The sequence below is a fragment of the Ambystoma mexicanum genome, chromosome 11 (genome assembly GCF_040938575.1).
Source record: "Ambystoma mexicanum isolate Mex_15411 chromosome 11, UKY_AmexF1_1, whole genome shotgun sequence".
In the NCBI taxonomy this organism is placed as follows: Eukaryota; Metazoa; Chordata; class Amphibia; order Caudata; family Ambystomatidae; genus Ambystoma; species Ambystoma mexicanum.
In genome coordinates this window covers 1,469,222,709-1,469,245,408 of record NC_090934.1, presented here as the reverse complement: position 1 = coordinate 1,469,245,408, position 22,700 = coordinate 1,469,222,709, and the positions used below count along the sequence as shown (strand labels likewise).

The 22,700-nt window shown below is 44.8% G+C and overlaps 1 protein-coding gene across 2 annotated transcripts in view; it reads right to left on the bottom strand.

The window, feature by feature from the left end:
* TUBGCP4 (tubulin gamma complex component 4) overlaps window positions 1–22,700 on the bottom strand; it is a 317,619-nt gene that overhangs the window by 112,645 nt on the left and 182,274 nt on the right. For both annotated transcript variants that reach the window (XM_069625149.1, XM_069625148.1), the window contains exon 15: window positions 17,240–17,374. In XM_069625149.1, coding sequence (XP_069481250.1) covers window positions 17,240–17,374 — 135 coding nt within the window. The remainder of the gene's footprint in view (window positions 1–17,239; window positions 17,375–22,700) is intronic.

The window sequence follows — 22,700 nt, the reverse complement described above, 5'->3', positions numbered from 1 at the left end:
ATCTTAGGGTGTTATTTTGTCAAATTTGAATTCTGTGAATGATGTGTTTGGTGGCCCCGATGTATAAGGTGTTGCAGTAATCGAGTCTAGATAGAGCAAGAGCTCTAGCTAGAATCATGTAATTGTCATTAGAGATAAAGTGTTTACCTGCTCTGATAAGCTTGCATGTGTAAGCTGTGGCGAAGCCAATGAGTTTACCTCTTTGTTGAAGGAGAGGGTAGCATCTAGATGGAAGCCGAGAGTCTTCACTTCCCTGGCTACCTTAATAGTATTCCCATCGATATCAAATGCAGAATAGTTCTGGCCTAATTTTTGAGATTGGAATGATTGCACAGAATGATTAACTCTGTTTTGTCATCATTCAGGCATCGCCTGCGAGTGGCCATCCATGCCTGGATGAGATGCACTCTGTTTACCAAGGCCAAATCCTCACTATAATCCCCAAAAAGCAGGAGGAGAATCTGGGTATCATCTGCATGATTATTTTAGGTGATACCAAGAAGGTCCATATCATCAAAGAGGGGCTTAGTAAATATGTTGTAGAGTGTTGGGGGGATACACAGGATCCCTGGGGCATGACTCATGAGATGGGGATAGGGTCCGCCGCATCTGTGGGGGAGAACACCCTCATGGTCCTTTTGCTAAGGAAGGATTCAACACAGGGTATGGCTTCTTTAGAGAAGTGTGCCGCGGAATTAAGGTGGTCGCAAAGGACTTTGCGGTCAACAAGGTCGAATGCGGCCGAGAGAGCCAAGACTAGGAGAAGGGCTAATTGACCTTTGTCCCTTAGCTCATCAATTTGAGCTTTCAGATCAATGAGCGCGGTCTCGGTTCCATGTTGTGGACGGAATCCAGACTGTCTTACACCTAAGAGCTTGTGACATTCTAGGAATTGTTGGATTTTTGTGTAAGCAATCTTGTCTAAGATTTTAATAGAAAGGGGACTGTCGTAATGGGGCGGTAGTTGGTGGAAATGAGGGGAGGTCTAAGGATTGTTTTTTTTAGCAGTGGCAGTTGGACGGCACAATGCCTGAGGTGAAGGAGGAATTTACAAGTTTAGTTATGAAGGGAGAGAGTTCTCTCGTGGCATCTTTTATAAGTTGTGTGGGGCACAGGTCGCCTTGGCAGTTGGAATGCTTGAGAGAGAGGATGACTTCTCGGACGGATGTTTTTGCAAATTTAAATTGGGTGGTAGTGTTTAGTCCATAGGGGGAGGGTTAGTGTTGAGTATAGGCGGTTGATTAAGGGCTGCTTTCTTAGCAGATATTTTTTTTTGGTAGCATGGTAACTTAGGTGGCTAGAGCTTGTTGTATCTCTGTGCACCAAGCTTTGTCTTTTATACATATATCTGTGTTGGGAATAGGCGACTCCAGTTCCTTTAAGATAGCAAACATCTCCCTCATGCTGGAGTTGGCTGAGGAGATGCGTTTGTTACACGAGTTGCGTTTGGCCAAGATAATTTCCTTCTTGTATTGTGAGGAGATTTCTACGAGTTTGTTTTTATGGTCATCTGAAGGGGCGAGTCTCCAAGTGGATTCACAACTTCTTTTGAGTTCACAGAGATCTTTCAGTTCGGGGGTGAACCATTTGTTAAGGTCGGCTTTAGGTTTACTTGGTCTACATTTTAGAGGGGCGACGTTGTCAAGGGTGATTTGTATAATTTTGTTGTATTCTTCTACGAGCATCTTTGGGTCAAGGTGTTCATTGAGTTGGTTTAGGGTGGGTAGGATGGCAGGAATTACTTTATCCTTAGTGATATTTTTTTGTTCCTGATATGGCATGAAGGTGCCATGTTGGCTGCAGGAAGGAGTGGCCTAGTGGTGTGTAAGTCATAGGTTATCAAGTAATGGTCTGTCCATAGTTGTGGGGAGATGGAGGTAATGGAAGCGGAACAGTTATGTTCTACTAGCCAGTCAAGGGTTCTCCCTTTATTATGGGTGGGTTCGATAATTTTTTGAGTAAGCCCTAATTCAGTGAGGATACATTGACGGCCTGTTCGTCTGAAGGGTCATTATAGCCTAGATTAAAGTCTCCAAGAATGAGTAGTTGTGTGGAGGTTTTGAGATTGGTAGAAAGTAGACAGTTAATGTCTTCTTCAAAAGTGCCCACCGTGCCGGGAGGCCTATAGATAAGGTGGATAGTCAGCGTCTGGAGTTGTGGAGTGGGAGTTTGATAGAGCATGCTTCGCAGGACTTTAGTTCTGGAGTAGAGGTAATTCTCATGTTAAGGCCGCTTTTGGCAATGATGGCAATGCCACCACCTCGCATGTTGTTTTTATCTTGTCTCAAGATGGTGTAGCCTTCTGGGATTGCTAAAGATAATAGGTGTCCGGCTGCCTCGTGCAACCAGTGCTCTGTAATGGCGAGGAAGTCATTAGCCAGTATGAGTTCATAGAAGTCGGGTGCATGTGCTGTTAGGGATCTGGTATTTATTAATCCGCCTTTGAGTGGAAGGGCTGGAGCGGTGGTTTTAATTTGATTATTGCTGATAGAGGAGGTTGGCGATGACCTAGTTGTATGATTAGTACTGGTTTGTTGTGTGATGGTTCTTTGGTTGGTGGCAGGGAGGGATCTAGTCAGCGGCTCATAGTCTCGAGAGTCGGGCTCTCAGTCTGGAGTTTCTAGTAGGCGGACGACAAGGTAAGCTTAGTGGTTCGATAATAGATCCAGTCCTGGCTCCATTGGTGAGATTGACTTGCCCCATGGTGGTGCAGAGGAAGGTGGCTGTATGGGTGGGGTTGTGGAAAGTCTTGGTAGTGGGGTGGAGGGTGGTACCTGAGGTAGGGCAGGATAGGAGCAGTAGATGGGTGAAGGCCCAAAGGCAGAGTGTGAAGATGCTCATGGTGTATCAGGATGGGTTGTAGGGCATGTAGGCATGTTCTCAGATGCACATGTGGGCTAAATGCAGCAATCAAATGTGAGGCACAAATGGGCTAAATGCAGCAATCAAATGTGAGGCACAAATGGGCTAAGTGCAGCAATCAGATGTGAGGCACAAATGGGCTAAGTGCAGCAATCAGATGTGAGGCACAAATGGGCTAAGTGCAGCAATCGAATGTGAGGCACAAATGGGCTAAATGCAATAATCGAATGCAAGGCACAAATGGGCTAAATGCAAGGCGCAAATGGGCTAAATGCAACAATCGAATGCGAGGCACAAATGGGCTTAATGCAACAATCAAATGCGAGGCACAAATGGGCTAAGTGCAATAATCAAATGTGAGGCACAAATGGGCTAAGTGCAATAATCGAATGTGAGGCACAAATGGGCTAAATGCAACAATCGAATGCGAGGCACAAATGGGCTAAATGCAATAATCAAATGTGAGGCACAAATGGGCTAAGTGCAATAATCAAATGTGAGGCACAAATGGGCTAAGTGCAATAATCAAATGTGAGGCACAAATGGGCTAAGTGCAATAATCAAATGTGAGGCACAAATGGGCTAAATGCAACAATCGAATGCGAGGCACAAATTGGCTAAATGCAACAATCTGATGGCAGGGCACAAATGGGCTAAATGCAATAATCAGATGGCAGGGCACAAATAGGCTAAATGCAGCAGACAAATGTGAGGCACAAATGGGCTAAATGCAGCAATCAGATGTGCGGCACAAAGGGGCTGGATGCAATAGTCAGATGGCAGTGTACACATGGGCTGGATGCAATAGTCAGATGGCAGTGTACACATGGGCTGGATGCAATAGTCAGATGGCAGTGTACACATGGGCTGGATGCAATAGTCAGATGGCAGTGCACACATGGGCTGGATGCAATAGTCAGATGGTAGGGCACACATGGGCTGGATGCAATAGTCAGATGGTAGGGCACACATGGGCTGGATGCAATAATCAGATGGCAGGGCACAAATGGGCTAAATGCAGCAAACAAATGTGAGGCACAAATGGGCTAAATGCAGCAAACAAATGTGAGGCACAAATGGGCTAAGTGCAGCAAACAAATGTGCGGCACAAAGGGGCTAAATGCAATAGTCAGATGGAGGTGTACACATGGACTGGATGCAATAGTCAGATGGCAGGGCACACATGGGCTGGATGCAATAGTCAGATGGCAGGGCACACATGGGCTAGATGCAATAGTCAGATGGCAGGGCACACATGGGCTAGATGCAATAGTCAGATGGTAGGGCACACATGGGCTAGATGCAATAGTCAGATGGTAGGGCACACATGGGCTGGATGCAATAGTCAGATGGCAGTGCACACATGGGCTGGATGCAATAGTCAGATGGTAGGGCACAAGTGGACTAAGTAGATAATAATGGTAGTAGGTCCAGGTAATTGCAGGGGCCTTAGGGTACATAGAGTGGCTACTAAAGTACTGTAGTTGCTGAGGTACAATAGCAATAGCAGACTAGTGCACAATTATCGGGGATTTCAAAGGGAGCGGTGGGCAGCAACAGGCACGTTCCGCTCAATTAATACAGTTGAGGCCGTGGCTGCATCGTTAGCATAGGGGCCATATAGTTGAGGCATGGCGGTATGACGCAGTAGCATCGTGACTAGGTAAGCTAGTATCGCGCAGATGACTGACAATTGCAGAGAGCAGACCATAGAAAGCGTGTGCGAGGGCATAAGGTCCATCAGTCATGACCAAAGAGTGGGCGACGTAAATGTGAGGCCTGGTTAGCAATTACTTATAGAGACATCCTGGTGACTGTGGATCCGGATGAAGTGACGCAAAATGGTCTTGTCCCTTATTTTGGCATCGGTGGGGAGTTTGGGGGAAATCAGAAAGCGCAAACGGGGGCAAACGGGGGCAAACGGGGGCAAACAGGTTCGAATGGCCTAAAGAGGCCTTCGGATGGCTGCCGGCGGATGTTCGTGTTGAAATAGTAACACGAACACACGTTGCCTAGCAACGTGGAGGCGTCTCAGCCACGTTCTCATCCCGCATCGCGCCCGACATTTTGTAGATGTAGGATGATGGCGCGTGCGGTTTGGAGGCGAAATCAGGGCCCATGGACGTCGGGGAGGCAGTAAGGTGCCCAGGCAGGGCAGGATGTGGCCACAGCTAGTGTCTGCTGTCGCAGGTTGCCGCTCGGATGCGGCGTGCATCTCACTATCTGGGCATGCAGGGTCATCTTCCTTGCTGAGTGTGAGGGCTCCTGCCCTCTTCATGAGTGGGTAGCAATATGCAAATATACTTTTCTAAATAGTGGAACACAGATTCAAGAAACAGTATATACCTCTACTACTTTTGTGATAACACACAGTTATACTAGGTGAGTAAGAACTTTTTGGTGTAATATACAATTACAGCTGCTTTTTATTTCAGTGGAACACAGGCTAAGATAAGCAAGAACTCTTTACACTAATTTTGAATGCTCTGGGCAACCCAAGATCACTTACACCTAAAGGAACACTTTCCATGAATGGCACACAGCCAGTCTAGGCAGGTAAAACCTAATGTTGCAATCTACTATTACAGTTGCTTTTTAAGATCAGTGGAACACAGATTCTGATAATCAATAACTAACTTGTTTTAGGATGTCACACAGCTAACAAAAGGTAAGTAAAACCTATATTATTTTTAAAGGGGCTATCAGCAACTTAAAGGTAAGTATAACCTTAGGCAGACTTATTCTGGACAGGCTAACAGCAAGACCGGGGAAGCAAGACCCAATTGGGGACACTCATACATTTATCATTTAGGCACAACCAATTCACAGGTGAGTAACAACCTTATATACACACTTTTCCGAATAGTGCAACACACATTCAAGGAAAGTAAGAACTTTTTTTAACTGCTCATTCCGAGTTACAGTTACCAACCAATTTCTTTTACAAGTAAGTAACTTTTGAAGACTTGTTATTCTTTTCAAGACAGAGCCCCTTTTCTTATCCAGTCCTTCCCATATTCTATAGCATGAGTTCACGCAAAGGCAGTGGAGGGACCCTAGTGGTCGAGGTACCAGCTTTAGGTAGGGTGAGATAGGGTTCAGTCGCAGGAAAAGTCAGAGTTCCAGATTAAAACTGCTCAAGCAAGTATGTATTTCACTTTAAAGTTAGTTGAGGGTTGTAGGAATAACTGGGGGCTGTGAGTTACAGCTGTTCATGTACATATAGTGTTAGTGTGGGCTTTGAACAGAAACAGAAATACAAACATCATAAATGGCAATTGCAGCCGGCGTGCACCAGAAGGAAATGCACACATTATTGCAGTGAGCACATGTTTAGAAATGTTCTATTGCAGGGTAACATTTCATTTGACTGGCTTGCACGGCATCTAAATACTAACAAAACTAACAGGCTAACCATTCCCAGTAACCTGTCGAATCAATTAGTGCAAATTGGTCCAGATGAAATAACCTGAAAACGATTTTAAAATGCTCTTCTGCAATGAGGTTTAGCTGTGTGGCTTCATTCAATGAGATCTTCTTAAACGTGCAGCAGAGCAGCAGTTTGTCTAGTAAGATGCGAGATATGAAATGTTCACTGCTAAAAGAACACTATTGTGTTTGAGCAGGAAGGAAATGTTACATTTGTAGTTTAACAAAACTGTCGCTTTCAATGGGAAAAATACTGGGCAGGACGGATGAGGTGACATGATCTAGTGAAAGGGGAAGGATTCTTTTTGAGTGGCAGTGGGAAGTTTTAAAAGGAACTCGGAGAGGGTGTGCTGATCAGACGTGCAGGAACCACTTGGGAGGCAGCCATCCACTAGCATACAGGGAGCGACAGTCTTGAGGGCTTACTGAGAGCTAAGCTTAGGCAATGCTAGCAGGTTTGCTGTGGTCGTGACATTCCGTATCGGTGGGCGAACCTAGTGAGGTTTTCCATGGTCAGCGGTGCCAGGAATCTCGCCAATTTCAACGTAAATATGAGTCATAAGTACCGATTTACTGCATTAATGCATGGCAGGTAGCCAGACAGGGTTGGTAGACTGTTTTCATGTATAATGCTTAAAACAATACAGTTTCAAATGTTCATGAAAAAAGTTGCTTTACCGTTATGATTTTCTTTCTCTGGCACTTCCTGCCAATTTCTTCGTGTACAAGGACATTGGGTAAGATGATGCTCGCGGGAGCCTTTTGACGAGTGCGAACTTTGTAATGTTCAGAGAAGACACCCTAGAAGGATTCAGTGGGCATCAGCGAACTGGATGAGTGGCCTCCCAATCACAGAAAACACAAACGCTTAAGGTAGTTAAAATACCCCAGCCAACACAGTACCTCAGCACAGAAGAGTTGCAGCAGGAAGGCTACAGGATCTGCAGCCAAAAACCCAGTAGATGGATTCCTTTGTCAAGAAGACTGAAGATAGGACATTGGAAGGACTTTTGCAGCAGGGATCACAAAAGAAGGCTACAGGCAAGAGTTTCCTCATGGCTGGATGCGGCTCTGTGGACTTGGTGCCTTTTCAGGAGCACAGAAGACGGCATCAACGGTCAGATTCTTGTCATTTTCAAGGTCCAGCCCTCTGGTGAGGGGACTGATGCCCATGGAGTTTCAGCAAGATTCGGAAGACTGTGCACCATACAATGGTTTGGTCCCAGGGTATTGCAGCCTGCAAGGTCCCAGCATGACGTAGGATGGCTCACAATGCAGGTCTTCTTGAGTCTAGTGGGTCCCTCCAGGCTCTGGGTCGTTGTTTTCGGAGTCCCCAGGTCGACTGAAAGGAAGGGCTACAGAGGGCTCTGGTTACACAGCAGGCTCTCTGCTCGCTGGAAATAGTTTCAGCTGCGTTTTCTTCATCTTCCTCTTCGGTTTTGGTTCCAGTGGTCGACTACCTCTTCAGCTTCCAGGATCTGACATTTAAGCAGAACCTAGCCAATCAAAAAGCAATGCAACATTCAAACTTGGGGGGAGGGGGTTGGCAGTCCTTTCAGGACAGCCATCCTCCCAGTTTGAACTGGATTCTCGTAGTCATGCTGGAAGCCAAAGGGCTGCAGAGTTTTGAACTCCTCCCTCGTTTCCTGCCTTCACAGACACTCTGGAGCCTGGGCAGGGAATCCACAGGATTCCTGCCGAAGATAAAGTTAAAGGAATTTCCCACCCTGGATGTCAGGAGAAGGAACAAGAAAGGACAAGAAATGCTACAACGACGAAAAAAAGAAGACTCTGGCAATTTTGGTAAAATGGGCACCCATGGATGACTTTACCGGGGCTGTGCAAACAGCACACGGTAAAGGTGCACTGAATTAATAAAAAGGGGTTCCATGTGTTAATATCCCTGCAAAATTATCAGCATACAAAAATATTGGCTTATTTTGTGGCAATATTAAGCCATGGAACTTGCAGGGGACACCCCCGTTGTTTATTTTAATGGAGCGGCGGACACCCTCGCTACCCCCCGGTACCAATAACCCCATAAATTATCCCCATTAATATCACCTATGGCCTTACCCCACAACCATATATATGGCGATATTATTGGTGGGGATAATATTACCCGATACCTAAAAAGGTTCACTGCCACCAGCCATTAAGGTAAGTTTGTGCTTGTAACATAAAAGTTACATTTAAATGAGAACAGGATGCACAGTATCTCCACAGCCCTCCACATAAGGTGGTGGGGGGGTGCTGGTCTCACTTAATGAAATGTAAAAGGGATCCAAAGATCCTTTCTACCCTTGGGAACTGTAGTTCTCGCAAGATTTGCCAGAGAAAGTTAAAAGGGGAGCCCCTACGGCAACCCAGCATCAATAGGCATTTATTGCCAAAAAGTTGTCAAAGAGGATACCTTTTAAAAGACACTATGGAGAGTCTTAGAAATGACACCCATAAAAAGAGTAAAAGGATCTGCGAGTGTGGGAAAAGGTTCCCACGCAAAGAGGTATAAGGAAACAATCCACCAGTAAAAGCAAAACGTTCTGGGGTTGAAACAGGCCAGGAAGATCTATTATTAATATGAAAATCTAACCTAACACCTAGGTATTCAGGAATGGTTTTCAAAGTGTTCCTTCTTCTTAATTAACAATACAGACCACTCCGTTAGTCAGAAACAGTCGGCAATAGAGTTTAATGACTTTAGCTCTTACGCGAGTATCGGGTCTGTTACAATATACTTGAGGGCTACAATTCCATTGTGAATGAACAGCTTTCCCTCGCTTTAGTCAATCCGCAAGTCACTTAGGGGGTGGCTACAGTTACTGGCAAAGCTTGCTCTTTGGATTTGAACGCTGTGCTTTACTCACCGGCTTCAGGGACACTGATTTTACAGGTTGCACTGCTTTCCCGACTTACTCGACCACTGCTACAACTTCTGGCTCACTGGGGATCCACACCCTTCTCCTGCACAAGTGTCTCGGGTCCAGCCACCTAAATTGAGAGTTCATTTATCTCCCGAGACTCTGGTTTGCCTTCTGCTTCTGGCTTTAGTCTCCTGCACGTTTACAGCTCTGCAATCACAGAAACATGGCTCACATGGGGAAAACGCCTCCAGCAAGTCTTCTGCTGCGCAGGCTCTGCAATTCAGGTTTTGGGAGAACAGGACTCTAAGAACTTGCAGGTGAAATCTCCTGTCTCCACGTTCTGACGTCCCTAGTGTGCTCCCACTGCCTTGTGATTTGCCAGCCTTGCGCTTCTCCTCTTCTGCTACTACTACAGCTAGCCTTCCAGCTCCCCTTGCAACCCCTACTACTCCTCCTTTCCTGAGGGGGCCTTTTATGCCGCTCAGGTTTAGTGATATGATTCAGGTGTAGGCTATTAGCCTCAATTGCCCGATTACTGCAATGGCTCCTAGGTTTAATTGCCTGACTGCTCAATCTGCATGCCTCACCAGCTCTCTGCCTCGTCTCAGTCCCTCTAGGATTCTGGGACTTGTAGTTTGTTCTAACAAAGTTAGGTTTTTCTACTTATACATTATTTGTAATGGTAGATTTATTTCCCTTAAGGCTTTTAACAGAGAGGCTGCGAGATGTAGCTTTTACAGAAGAGGATGGTTTAGAGAAGACAATATATCCAGAATCCTTTGCATTGTACTCTTGGGATTGAGGAGGGCATTTAGTTTTAGATGCCAAAAAGCATTTCTTTGGGTATAGTTTGCTCTGATGTTATGACCTTAGGGTTCACAACCTTGGATCTAGTATGAGTTTGAGAGACATTAAAATGACAATAAGCCTTAATCTCTTTTGGTACAGTGGTAAGAATTTCCCATCAGAGGAAAAATACTCAGTCTCATCCCACTGAGTCTCCACCCAGGTAATCCCGCAGTACACCACCCCCAGGGTTAGGATCCGGAAGTGTCTGCCCTCTCCTGGGCAGCTGGGAGGAGACTTTAGGGAGGGCTTCATGGAGGGATCCCCAGGATTCTTCACAAGCGGTCAGCTACTCATGGACAAATAAGAACCCTGTAAACGACTTAAAAGTGCACTGAAGCAATTCAGGGGATGCACAATCTAATGTTACAGTTTAAGAAGAGGAACCACTATTGAAGGTCAGTATAACCTATTGCTATATAAAGGATTACACTATTTCTATTATAGGAATAGAGAGTTTAACCATGATACTTTTCTAGGGTAAGTAAGAACTCTAGCACACTTTTAAGAAAGGCAGTCAGGTCATTACTTACCTTGAACTGCTATGTACTTTTCAGAGGCAACTCTGAAAGAACTTCAAAAATGGTTTAGAAATGCACTAAAGCAGATCAGGGGAAGCAAAACCCAACAGTACACTTTTGGAAGAGCAGCAGCTATTCAAGGCGAGTAAACCCTATTGGTAGCTTATACACTCATTCACTTTAGAAATGAACAAACTGTCAACACTATTACTTTTTAGAAGAGCGAAACAGTTCAAAGCTAGTAAAAGAACTTCTATACATTTTAAATGAGCAACAAGCAACTTAAAGGTAAGTATTAACCTCAGGACACTTTGGGCCTCATTACAAGTTTGGTGGTAACCTTGCCGGTAAATCTGGCAGGCTGCCGCCAAACTTGCAAAATTTTCCATCGCCCGCAAATGGGCAATTACCGGTTCATTACAGCCCTGCCATTGCCCATTCGCGGGCACCGGAATGAAATGCTCCCCATTCCCATTTGAGCCCCATACGGCTCAATGGAAATGGGAAGGTCGGATGCACCAGCACCATTCACAGTGGTGCCGGTGCATCAGACGTGCTCTGCTCGCGGGTGCCGGGACGTCCGCACCAGCAAGCAGAACTCGTAGTTTGCCGGTCCGGTAACAACAGTACCGGCAAGCTTACCAGTACAACAGCTTCACTCAGGCCTCCAAATATGGGCCCTGGGGCTTTACCCGACTCGGTAATGCCCCTGCATCGAGGGGCTTATTGCTTAATTAAAAAGGGAAGCCCAAAGGCAACCCAGCAACACTACCATAAGGAGCTGCGTGCTGCCATAGTTATACATACAGCACAAAAGTTAAAGTGAACTATAAATTCACACACACTATGGAGGGACATAAAAAGGTCGCACATAAAAAGAGTAAAAGACAAAGTGAGGGGGGGGGGGGGGGGGGGAGGTTCCCAACAACTAGGAAGAAGGACATTGTTAAGGGGTTGACACAGGTCAGGAAGACTATTCACAGAATAGAAACTCTTACCGAACAACCATATACCGTACGATACTCTCCTGAAGGTAGGCAGGAGTAGATCCATGGATGCGTTAGACAAGTATGCAAAGGTTTTTAAGCTGTATTTTCAACTCTACTGGAAGCCACACCCAGTTTCTCTGAACAGCTTGGACAGGATCGCTTTTCCAACACACAGAACCCAATCAATTTTGAGCCGCCTGTAGGCTGCTAATAGGTTTTGCTGAAGTTCTCCAGAAGGGCATGGAGTAGTCCAAGCGACTAGAAACTAAGGCTCCTACTACGACTTTCGACTTGCCCAGTGGCATGAATGGACAAATCCTCCATAGCCACCCGATATTAAAAAGGAGTCCTTGCGAAGGTCGTGGACCATTAGAAACTATATGGTTTTAGCATTTTACCGGAGAGAACAAGTTTTCCAAAAACCAGGGGGAGATGAGAGTGCGAGTAGAGATTGCTTATCAGTGTATTAGTGTAACCTGGGCCTCCCCATCCTTACTTGATCAAATTCCTACCGCCTTCTGGACATATATGTAAATAAAGCTCCAAGAGTGTGTGACTGGGGATTGCAATAACAAAAAAGCAATAAAGACCTTTGCTACAAATATATGTTTTCCCATTCATTGGGTACAACAGGGTCTGCCGTGGGACAGGGGCTGAAGGGTCGAGAAGTGGCCTTGGCTAGGCTGCCAGCAAGATGTTCAATTGCTGACACGCAGGCGTGGATCCAACGAGAATGCCAGTGTTTGCGTTTCCAGTGTTCTCTGGGAAGATGTCACCAATTATGCTGGCTTTAGAGGCAATTTTCCCAAAAAGTAATCTCGAAGTAAATAATTCGCGTTTATACGTCTACCTTGTCGAACAGCATCACCCCACAATATTTCACTGTTTTCTGCTGTATAATGGCATCTTGCTGAGAGGTTAAAAAAAGAGTAGGTACCGCTGCAACTTTGGGACTGGCGTTTTACTTACTGAAGGAGAAAAGATATCTGACAATTGCATATTTGCCCTCTCACTTTCCAGAACCCATGCCTCTAACTAATAGAGTCTGCAGGGGATATGACTTTAAGCAGCTGATGAGGAATTAAACTCCTGCTACTCACCATTTGCAAAACATGATAACAATAATGTGTCACTTTAATACAAATGGCTGTTCCGGGTTCACCAAAAAACAGACTTCCTAAATGGTCCTTGATTTCATTACTTTCAGCAGCTTTGTTCCATCTTTGCGGCACAATGATTAATTATTAAAACACAAAAAGCATTTCTTGAAACTCAATTGAAGTTTGACACTGGGCGCTCGGCCGCCCTTAGCTATCCCTCACCCCGCGACGCTCTCACAGCGCAGACTGCAGTATCATCATAGTGCATGAATCCAGTTTACCTTGCTACCGCGTACTTAAGGTTACAGTAGCTCTTTCCAGGAAGAGCGCTGGCAGCCATGTGAAAGAATGATGCGTGCTGCATGCAACAGCAAGCAGCTAGCAGGGAAAGGTGTGCCACACTGTGGTGCCACCATAAAGTCAGCCTGCCATTCTGCCACCTTAGTAAGGCCACACCAGCAGTTTCAAACCTGCCAAGCCTTCCGCAAATTGCAGGAGTTCACAAGATAAAGTGGGCTGCGGAGATGCCACCTCTTCTACCTGCAATGCTCTTCCTTTTGTCGGGAAGAATACAGTTTGCAAGCTTCTGCCAAAAAGACGAATGTGCCAGAAGTATTTTGGGCTGTGCTGCAGAAATCACAGATAGCTTCTGCTATTTTGATCTCTCCGGGGTAAAGTATTGATTTAGAAGATAAACAAAACGCTGTGGGATAGCGCATGCCAGGAAAATATAATGGTATCGACCCAAAACATCCATCTAGAAGATCGTAGATATGGTTCTGCACATTCAGCATAGGTCTAAAATCCCAAATCCGAAGATACAGAGGTAGGTGAGCGGGGGTTGCAGGGGTGTCCACCGCACTCCTACTTTGGTATTTTCGGTTTGGGGTGTCCCCCACATACAAGAAACAATGCAGGGAACAAAAAAAATAAATGTAAAAAGAAAAGCAGCTTTTACTCTTTCCCCAACAACTACACAACCATTGCATTAAATTCTCAGCGCAGCAATGCTTACTATTTTCTGCAGCTCCGTGCTTGACTCACATGAAACATTATGTGATTACACTATACGAAGCTATGAATAAACGCACATCTCATGCGCGCCATACCAATGAAGCTGGCACTGAGACACGAGTCACACACTGACAAAAAACCAGCACTATGAAAACTTCAAACGCTGCGTGTGAGATGAAAACCTTTCCTCTTCTTCTTTCTTCTTCATGGACACATCCATCACAATACCGAAGCCTGAGCAATGTAAACAAAGGATGTTCCGAAGTCGGAACTGAAAACGGCTCCCCAGTACACGTCATAACGTTCACCACGCTGCTGGGTGCATTCCTCTGATGGTTAAACAACAGCATAAGCGCTTCCCTTGAAACGCTCTGGATGGACGTTACTCATCCGCCATACCTCACAGCAGTCCAATGACATCAGTGCCACTACGAGCTCAGGAGCACACGGACCTCTCCGGCCAACTGTCACTGCAGCTAGCTGAGGGCATTGCCCAAACCGGCGCTGCACAACACCCATTGTGAAGCACTCCCAATGCTTCACTCGAAAATCATAATGACAGAATTCCTTGTATCAGCTGGAGTAGTGTAGCTCAGGCAACCCCTGGGACTTCACAGATATGGCGAGCCAACAACTCACACTAGATCAGTCTTTGGGCATGCATAGGCGAGCTGCCTCACAGAACTGTCTCTCTGAATTCTCGCTGGGTGCCACTGTTTGTTGCCCTTGCGTGCCTCAGCAGGCAGCCTTCTATACCCCGCAGAGGGTGTTTCGCCTTGCTCCTCCCAGTGCACCAACAGTTCCTCAGCCCTGGGTGCCTGTCCTTGCGCCTACTAAGGCACTGTCACTTTCTCAGCCCTGGGTGGTGGGACTCTTCCTGGACCATGGGGGGCAGTGGGTTCCCTCTCCTTGTACAGTCTCTCACTTGAGCTTCCCTCCTGCTCTGCACCCCCCACAGCAGTATCTCCTTTCTTTTTCCTGGACCACACACACACACACACAGGTACCTGTTGCCTTGTTGCCTTAAGGGTCCATCCATATCCAGTCCCCTCCAAGACCAGACCTCGTCGCCAATTGTTATGACCCGGTCTGGGTCATAGTGATATAATCAGGATGCAGTTGCAGGTATGCTTAATGGTTGCTTATTTCAGGTTCTTCAGTTAGAGGTACAAGATCAGGTCTCATCAAGTCCATAAGAAGATAGGAGGAAATCATGAGGGAAACCCACTGGCTCCCACCACCCAGGCTTCCTTAGATCAACTGCCTGGGTTAGAACCCATTCATACACAAACACTCCAAGATACCTCAAACATTCCACAAATGACATCACCACATACATGCAGCATTCAGAAGGTGAAACCATAAAAGGAAGGCTGATCCTAACAAGCCCTGACCCTAAATCACTCCTACCTGACTATTGATGGTAAAACTTGGGTTGAGGACCCCAATCTAGTGTAGTGGAATTGAGCAGAGTCCTGATCTGAACTTTATCAAACTGTCTACAAACCTCTAAGTGCTGAGCACTAATATGTTTGTGCAGAATTCCCATAAGGAATTCTTGCATGATCCACCCACTCCTGCACTTAAGTGGTTAATTATAACCACTGACCTACTCTGCTAGCTCACCAGGATTGGGTTTGGCTAACCTCTCTCTGTCTTCTCGGTTCACCTTAATAGGTTGGCCTCATAAAATCCTCCCACCAGGGCGATTTTGAAAATCCATCCTAACAACTGATATTAATTTTACTCCACCCATTATTAATTATAATAGTCATTCTGTGTGCAATATAAAGTACTTGACGGAATAAAGTGCAGAATATGTGCACCATTACAGTACCAATGTGTATATTAGATATTTAAGAATATAAAACACTGCGCAGTAGGTACTCAGAGCCTGACAAACAAGATCCTGGTAAGGTGCTGCAAGTCTAGGGGGCATTCAGTCCGTTTGACAAAAGAACGCTGACAAATGCTTTTTTGACAACCAGTTTGTTATTAATTGAACTGTTGACAATAGGTAGATCACATTAGAGGAAAAAGGCAAGTAAACAAAAAAAAAGATTGTAGAAATTAGAAAAGGGAAAAGAAAAAGGTGAAGGTTTGAAAAAAATACAAAAATGTAAGAAAAGCCGAAGGATAGGTGGTTACATGGCTTTGGAAGCCACCATTTCCGAAGAAGAAAAAAACAGCCAAAAAAGGAAACTTCAAAAAAGGGCCATTTCAAGAACTATATCACAGTAACAGTCGTTATCTAGACAGAGAACCACCTGGGGAACTGGCTGAGGCCATAGACCATCAGCCTATACGCTTACATTTACTCAGATCAATCCCTACTAGATTATATGGCCTACGTTCTCCTCAAGTCTCCATGCAAAAATTAGTCGTCATGCCAATTGTCAAATGTCAGCTGCCACCTTTCCAAAAAGGTCACAACTTTCAAACTTCGTTTCCCCAGACGCTGAATGCTCTTTTGCTTTTATGCTCCGTCACTCCACCCATTAGTTATAGTGCTTTGTGCAATCAAAATAGACCTTTAGAGCAAAGTGCTTATACACAGTACAATAGTAAGCTATGACCTACCAACAACAAACACCCATATTGCATTCTGTGAACAATGTCTGGGCTAACTACAGCCAATTTATTTGGAGGGAAATGATTGCGTGAGATTTTTCTTAGTATTCCGAGACTTGTAATCAGGATTTATATTGGCCAAATCAGGAGTCACGTTTGTTGCAACAGAAGCCTCTCCAGAACACACTGGAACATGCCATGTTGTTTGCTTCTGTTATCATCTTAACCACAACCACTTGTCAGGGGCAAAGAAGCTTGAAAAGTGCAGCCCTGTGAGCGGGGTTGAAAGTGTCTGCTCATTCCACAACACTGGCAATGCTCTGGCGATGAAGCTCCTGCAAGCAGATCTATATATAGACACAGACAGACAGAGACAGAGACAGAGACACAGACAGACACACAGACACTGTTACTATGCACTGGGTACGGAAATTCACTGCCTACATTGCAGGACAGCAAATAACGCAGCACCATGGGATTGGAAAGGTGTATTGATGAAAGGAGGTGGGGAAGACACATGGATGTGTGGGAGGTGGCTTGTCAAGATGCAGGGTCCTGGAAAGTGGCAATGGACACATCACACGTCGGCCGATTTTACAAATGTACTGTAGTATTATATATTTTCAACTATCTTGTCAACTCGTCCTGCCTTACACACAGTATTCTGTCTCATTGCGGTGAGAACCCGATTGCTACCTGTAACCAGGGGTAGGTACAGCGCTCCAATATGCTAATTTTGTCTTCAGCAGGTAGTAACAGAGGATCGACGTATTATCTCATCTATTTCACATATAGACATAAGTAAGTCAGGGTTCTTGGCAAGAGACCCATATGGTCCACCATTAATTGATTATTGGCAACATTGGTAGAATTGCACACCCTGCCGAGAGAGGAAACAATGGAAGAAAGAAATGTATAAATGAAAACCAAGAGGAAGGCACGATCCCTGACACCCCACAACCCGCAACTAGATTGTTACTTTATAAGTAGGTACGCACGGTCTTTAGCCGACAATTAGGACTAAAGGCAGAATAGGTACTTACATGTTTCAGTAGGATGAATGACTGGGCTAGCAGGTTACTCAGGAAGTGGTCATGAGCTAATCGGACACTTTCAAAGTCTCTGGTAGAATTTATTTGCTGAAGTAGCTGCGAGAACTGGCATTCCAAAACATCCACCTGTTCAGGGAGCATGCACGAAAGGCTTGGTTATTGGCTGCTAGAGGAAGTGAGATCAGACTGATAAGTATAAATTACACAGACTCTTGAACCGGTCTAAGATTGACTGTTACAAGTCGCTGGTACAGTGCAGAGTAACAAAGTACAAACAGATATTTTAAAAAAAGAAAATGCACCAGTATTACAGGCGGCTAGGAAACTGCATGAACAGAATGTTCTTTTGTATAAATGTGGTACCTCTTCTTGTGAGGAACCAGATGAAATGGGATAAACAACCCAATAAAAAAAGTTGCTTTCAGCAATGGATAGGACATAACTGAGCAGGCATGTGGCAAAGTAGCTAGTGTCATTTGCTTCCATAAAATCAATTCATAACAATTATCAATTCATAATAATCTAAAACAGGAATAAGCTCTCAAATTCCACTCAATCCACGCCCCGCCCCCATCTTCAGATCAAACGTATCACAATAGGGCACGACTCATTAAAACGTCAAGGTGCACATCTGTGTATAGTTTGTCATCTGTGCTGCCAATTACATTGCATTACATTCACATTCTGTTATTTATTGGAATTAATTTGTGTTTTGTCCCCATGAGGGTCCTGAGGGAGATTTCCGAATTCCATCAGTCTCCCAAAAGATACCCAGGGGTCCATCGAAGGGCCATGGGAAAACAGACTGATGGTGCTGTTAAAGTGCAATCCAAATAGGTTGTAGGCACAGTCATTTATCATATTGGAAGATAATAAGAATGTGTACACATTAGAACGTTCATAAATTGAGATATAATACAAACAACTAACTCATTCATCATAAAATAAGAAGGTCTAGCTTTAGTCTTCTCAGACTTAAACATCGTCACTAGTAAAGTTAATCAGCTAGCTATATATACACCTAGTGTTGGTTTGAATAAGCGAAGACACCACATTCCGCCATGTTGATCTCCCATCTTTCTTTCCTTCATCCCGTGAGATCACACACGTCATTATTGGATTATCCATTATTACCACATTTGCTCCTGAAAAAGTGTTTATGTTGGCTTAATTCACATAAAAAACTGGCTGAGTGTGGAGTTTGGCCAAATATACCCCTCTAGAAAAGGAATGATTGCATGTGACGCCATACTTGTAGGAGTGCAATTTGTAGAGTAAGGGGGGCGGTATTCAAGCACCTGTCCCAAAAAGAGTCCATGAGAATAGCCTCATACCCGTGCACATGACTCCCAAAGTTATACATGTATATGTTACCCAGGTTTACACACTGGGAGAGCACATGCCTAGCTGTTTCCGGTTTATCAGAGAGGGAGCAAATACAACAAAATCTAGCCTCAGCCACAAGACCCAGCCAAGGACCTATTATTGTGTGCAGTGGTAGCGGATTTGGAGTATAAAGGTCCTAATGGCCGGATCTAGGCAAAGCATCAAGTAGGGTTGCGTTTTACTGTGGACCACTGCCTCATAGCCTTTTAAGTTGGTCAAGTGACCATAGTTCTTGCACCAATCCCATCTGTCAATTATTTTTTCAAAGGATTTCTTTAAATGAATGTAAGGAGTGACTAAGCTAAAAGTTGGGGTACCAGCTGATCTCACCAAATAATTTCTCATTAAGTGATCGAAAATTGGATCCCATAAAAACTTTTTCTGAGTCGAGATTCCTACCAACTGCCACCAACAGGTCACATCCTGGATAGGAACAGGACTTTAAGTAAAAGCATCCTCTTGCCCAACTCGGCATGCCCCCAAAGAGGTAAGGCCCAGTTCCAGGCGTAGATATTCCATTGAGCAAGATGGGCCCAGGTTCTGCATCGCTCGCCAAAATAGACCTTCCACAATATGCAGCCAGGAAAAGTCCTGCATGGCCAGTGCTTCGAGTCCATACAACTACGATGGAACAAAGCATTGTTTGTAGAGCAGAAGAATTCTGGTCAGTGAGAAACCTGCATGCCCACCAGCAAACTTGCATGTCTGCAGCGTTAATTGTTTAGCTCTACAGATTTTCATGATCTTAATTAGATCGTAGTCAGCTCGTGCACTGATCTTCAATACCAAATATGGGTAGGACACAACGTACCAATCGTCGTGTCCATCCGGCACCTGTTGACTGCATTTCTACTGACCAGCATAACACTGGTCTTTTCCAGGTTGCTGGTCAACCCCAATTCTTTAGCTATATAGATAGTTTGTTAAGTAAGGTCTTCATGCCCTTAAACGTACGGTCAAAGAGGACTAGATCGCCCACATATAGCATCCCCACCACAGACAAATAGCCAATCCGCTGCAAGCAATTCACTACCCCAAGCAGGCAGAGGAGACCCGCTATATACAAATTGTATAGAATAGGGGCAGCAACGCACCCGTTTCACACCCGTATTGATAGTTATGGGGTGGGTCACTGCTCCCGCGTGATCCAGCCGTACTCTAGCGTTGTTATTGCTATGTAGCAAGACGGGATATGAATAATCCAAATCGGGGCAGTTTAAATCACGAAGCCTAGCCCATAAGATGTCCCTATTGACCTGGTCAAACGCACTCTTAAAATCCACAAAGGCAATGTATAAGGTTACGTCCCTGTGACTCCAGGTGGTATGGTGTTATGGGAGGTGCCCGAGCCAGGACGAAAACCAGTCTGGGCTAAATTGAGAATATTATTTTTAGTTGCCCATGTCTGCAATTCCCTTAGGACCAGTGAGGTGAAAATCTTCCCTGTAATATCCAGCATGAACAGTAGCTGGTAGTTTGTTTTTGCGCTTTCACCTTTTTTGTGCACAGGGATAAGGACCAACTGCTGCCAGGAGGCAGGTATGGTCCTGGATCTACAGACTCTGGAGAACAGAATCAAAAGTATTTGTGCCAAGTTTTCGGGGTCCCTTTTGAGTATTACATTGGCGAGGCCGTTCGGACCAGGCGCTCTAGATCCTTTAAGCTTGACAATTGACTCCACCAGGATCTGATGGCTCATAGGAACTGGCCAAGGGCCACTAGAGTCAGGCATAGTAACAGGGATCTTAGAAGTGTAAAACGTATCCGTGACATATGTCGTCCACTCAGTCCCTGATATGGGGTTCACAGTCATTAGCAGTTTGTCCCCCCTGACAGTTGCCAGGATCCTCCAGACATCAAGACCGTTTCTGGTGATTATAGAACGGACAAAACGCTGCCAGGCAAGTCGCCGTAAGGACAAGCGATAGTGCTTTCACCAGGTCCAATAGTTTGCCCTGATTTTTCTAATCTCCTGTTGTACCTGGAGGAGATGGCCTAGACATCGTCCTTCTGTAGTCAGGGCTCAGATGGTCCGACGCATCTTACGTTTACCGTCATGTATATTTACGTTAAATAGTTTGTTGGGCTCGTTTCTGCACGCAGCCGCGTGGGCCCAGCCATGAATCCATTGTTGTATGGCCGGTGGATCCTTGCCTCTAAGATTTGCACGGTCCACCAAATCTCTAGGGAATATCGTGGCATTCATCCTAGTGATTATTTTTAGGCTGCAGCTAATTCGGTTGTCTGCATGATTAGCCACTGCTTCCCCACACAAGCCAACTTTCCCATGGTCTACCATGTTTTCTATATCCAGACAGAGGATCACATGGTCGCGGTTATCGTTTGCTGAGACTCAACGACAACACCCACTCTAGCACTTTGTGGTTCCCGGCCATATAATCAATCTTCCAAGTAGTATTTCCAGGTTGGTTGCCTTTAGTGCGACCATTGAGCAATGCAAGTTCCCAATCGTCCAGGAAGCTCAGCCACTGAGCCCCCTTATGATTAGATCTGGTGTGTATCATTTAGCAGCGTTCAAAGATTTTTGGAAGGTGCCACCTCCTTCGCGATCGACTTGGGGGGGCTCACAAACATACTTGCATTCCAATCGTTTGCCAGGGCTCACAGCCGCCTGTGCAGGAATATCCAGTATGTAGCCCAGGTGATTCATAGAGTTATGGTGTAGACGTATTAACGCTGCTGTCTCTGGTAGGGAGCAATGTGCCCTGGTCATCTTTAAAGGCTGATTCTGGCTAAAACATACTAAACTCAATACTATGGGTAATTAGCAGTACTCCTCCAGACTTCGAGAACTAAAAACCACACATGGAAGCATATAGAGAAGATGGAGAAAGAGTCTAAATTCAGAAACAAACTGAAAAACTTAAGCAAAAACTTTGTAAATACAAACTGGTAGTCCTAGAGGCCAAACAAGCTTTTTAGGCCTCTCAAATCCAATTCACCACTAAGCCTACAAAGACAAGTTATTCAACATTCTGCAGTTATTGAGTAAACCTGGTCTCCCATCATTCAGGGAATCCTCACTTGAGTAGCGTAATTCCATTCAATCTTTATTCCATGAACAAAACATCATCAGACAAAGGTTTGATCACCTACCTACAATGTCTCATTCGATTGCAGAAATCATTAGGGGATGCAAATCGATTGACACTTGCATCTAAATCTGATCGTACTCAATTTGATTTCTCGCCCTTATCTCTGCAAGAGACCAGGCATTACTATTAACTTGAATCCTACAACCTGCCCAAATAATCCATGTCCTTCCACAATCGTTGCGGAATTCATGGAGACCATTTATTAGGACTCTCATATGTACCACGTATAGGGAAGCTTATACTGAAATGCCCTGAAACAAGCATGTTCATACCACTCCCAAAAAAAAAACAAAAGAACAAATAGACCATAAGCACCATGCCAGATATCATCCCATTGCACATGTTCCTTTTTGCCCTAACATTCTAGATAAAGCAGTTACTATACAGTCACAGAAGGTCAAAACAAATTAAGACTTATTGGGCCACAGAGTCTGGCTTTCACCCGGGAAGACCAACTGAACTTGCTTTGATTGATATTAAGACAAATGTATCTCAAATTGTTGACAGAGGAGACTCCATACTTTGTAGGCTTGTAGATCTCCCCGCTGTGTTGGATACCCTTTACCACTCTCACCTTATTCAATGTCTACAAGAGTTTGTAGGGGCTTTGGACAAGGCTATTTGTTGGATCACTTATTATCTTTCCAACAGATCCTGCAAATTAAAGATTGTGAATTCTTCATCACATCCAGAAACTACACTTGCTGTGTACCTTTGGGCTCATGCAAATCACCGTTACTTTAACATAAATTTAAACCCTTTATATAATGTATTACCAGATCTGGGAGTGATCTTTCAGAATGATCATAATCAAATTGTTTTCAGCCATGCTAAAGATCTGCAATCAAATATACATGGAATACAATAGATCTTTAAACAGCTTGAAAGCAAGCTCGATGGCAGACAACTGGTTAGGACCAAACTCCGACAAGATTGAATAGTTGGGAGGG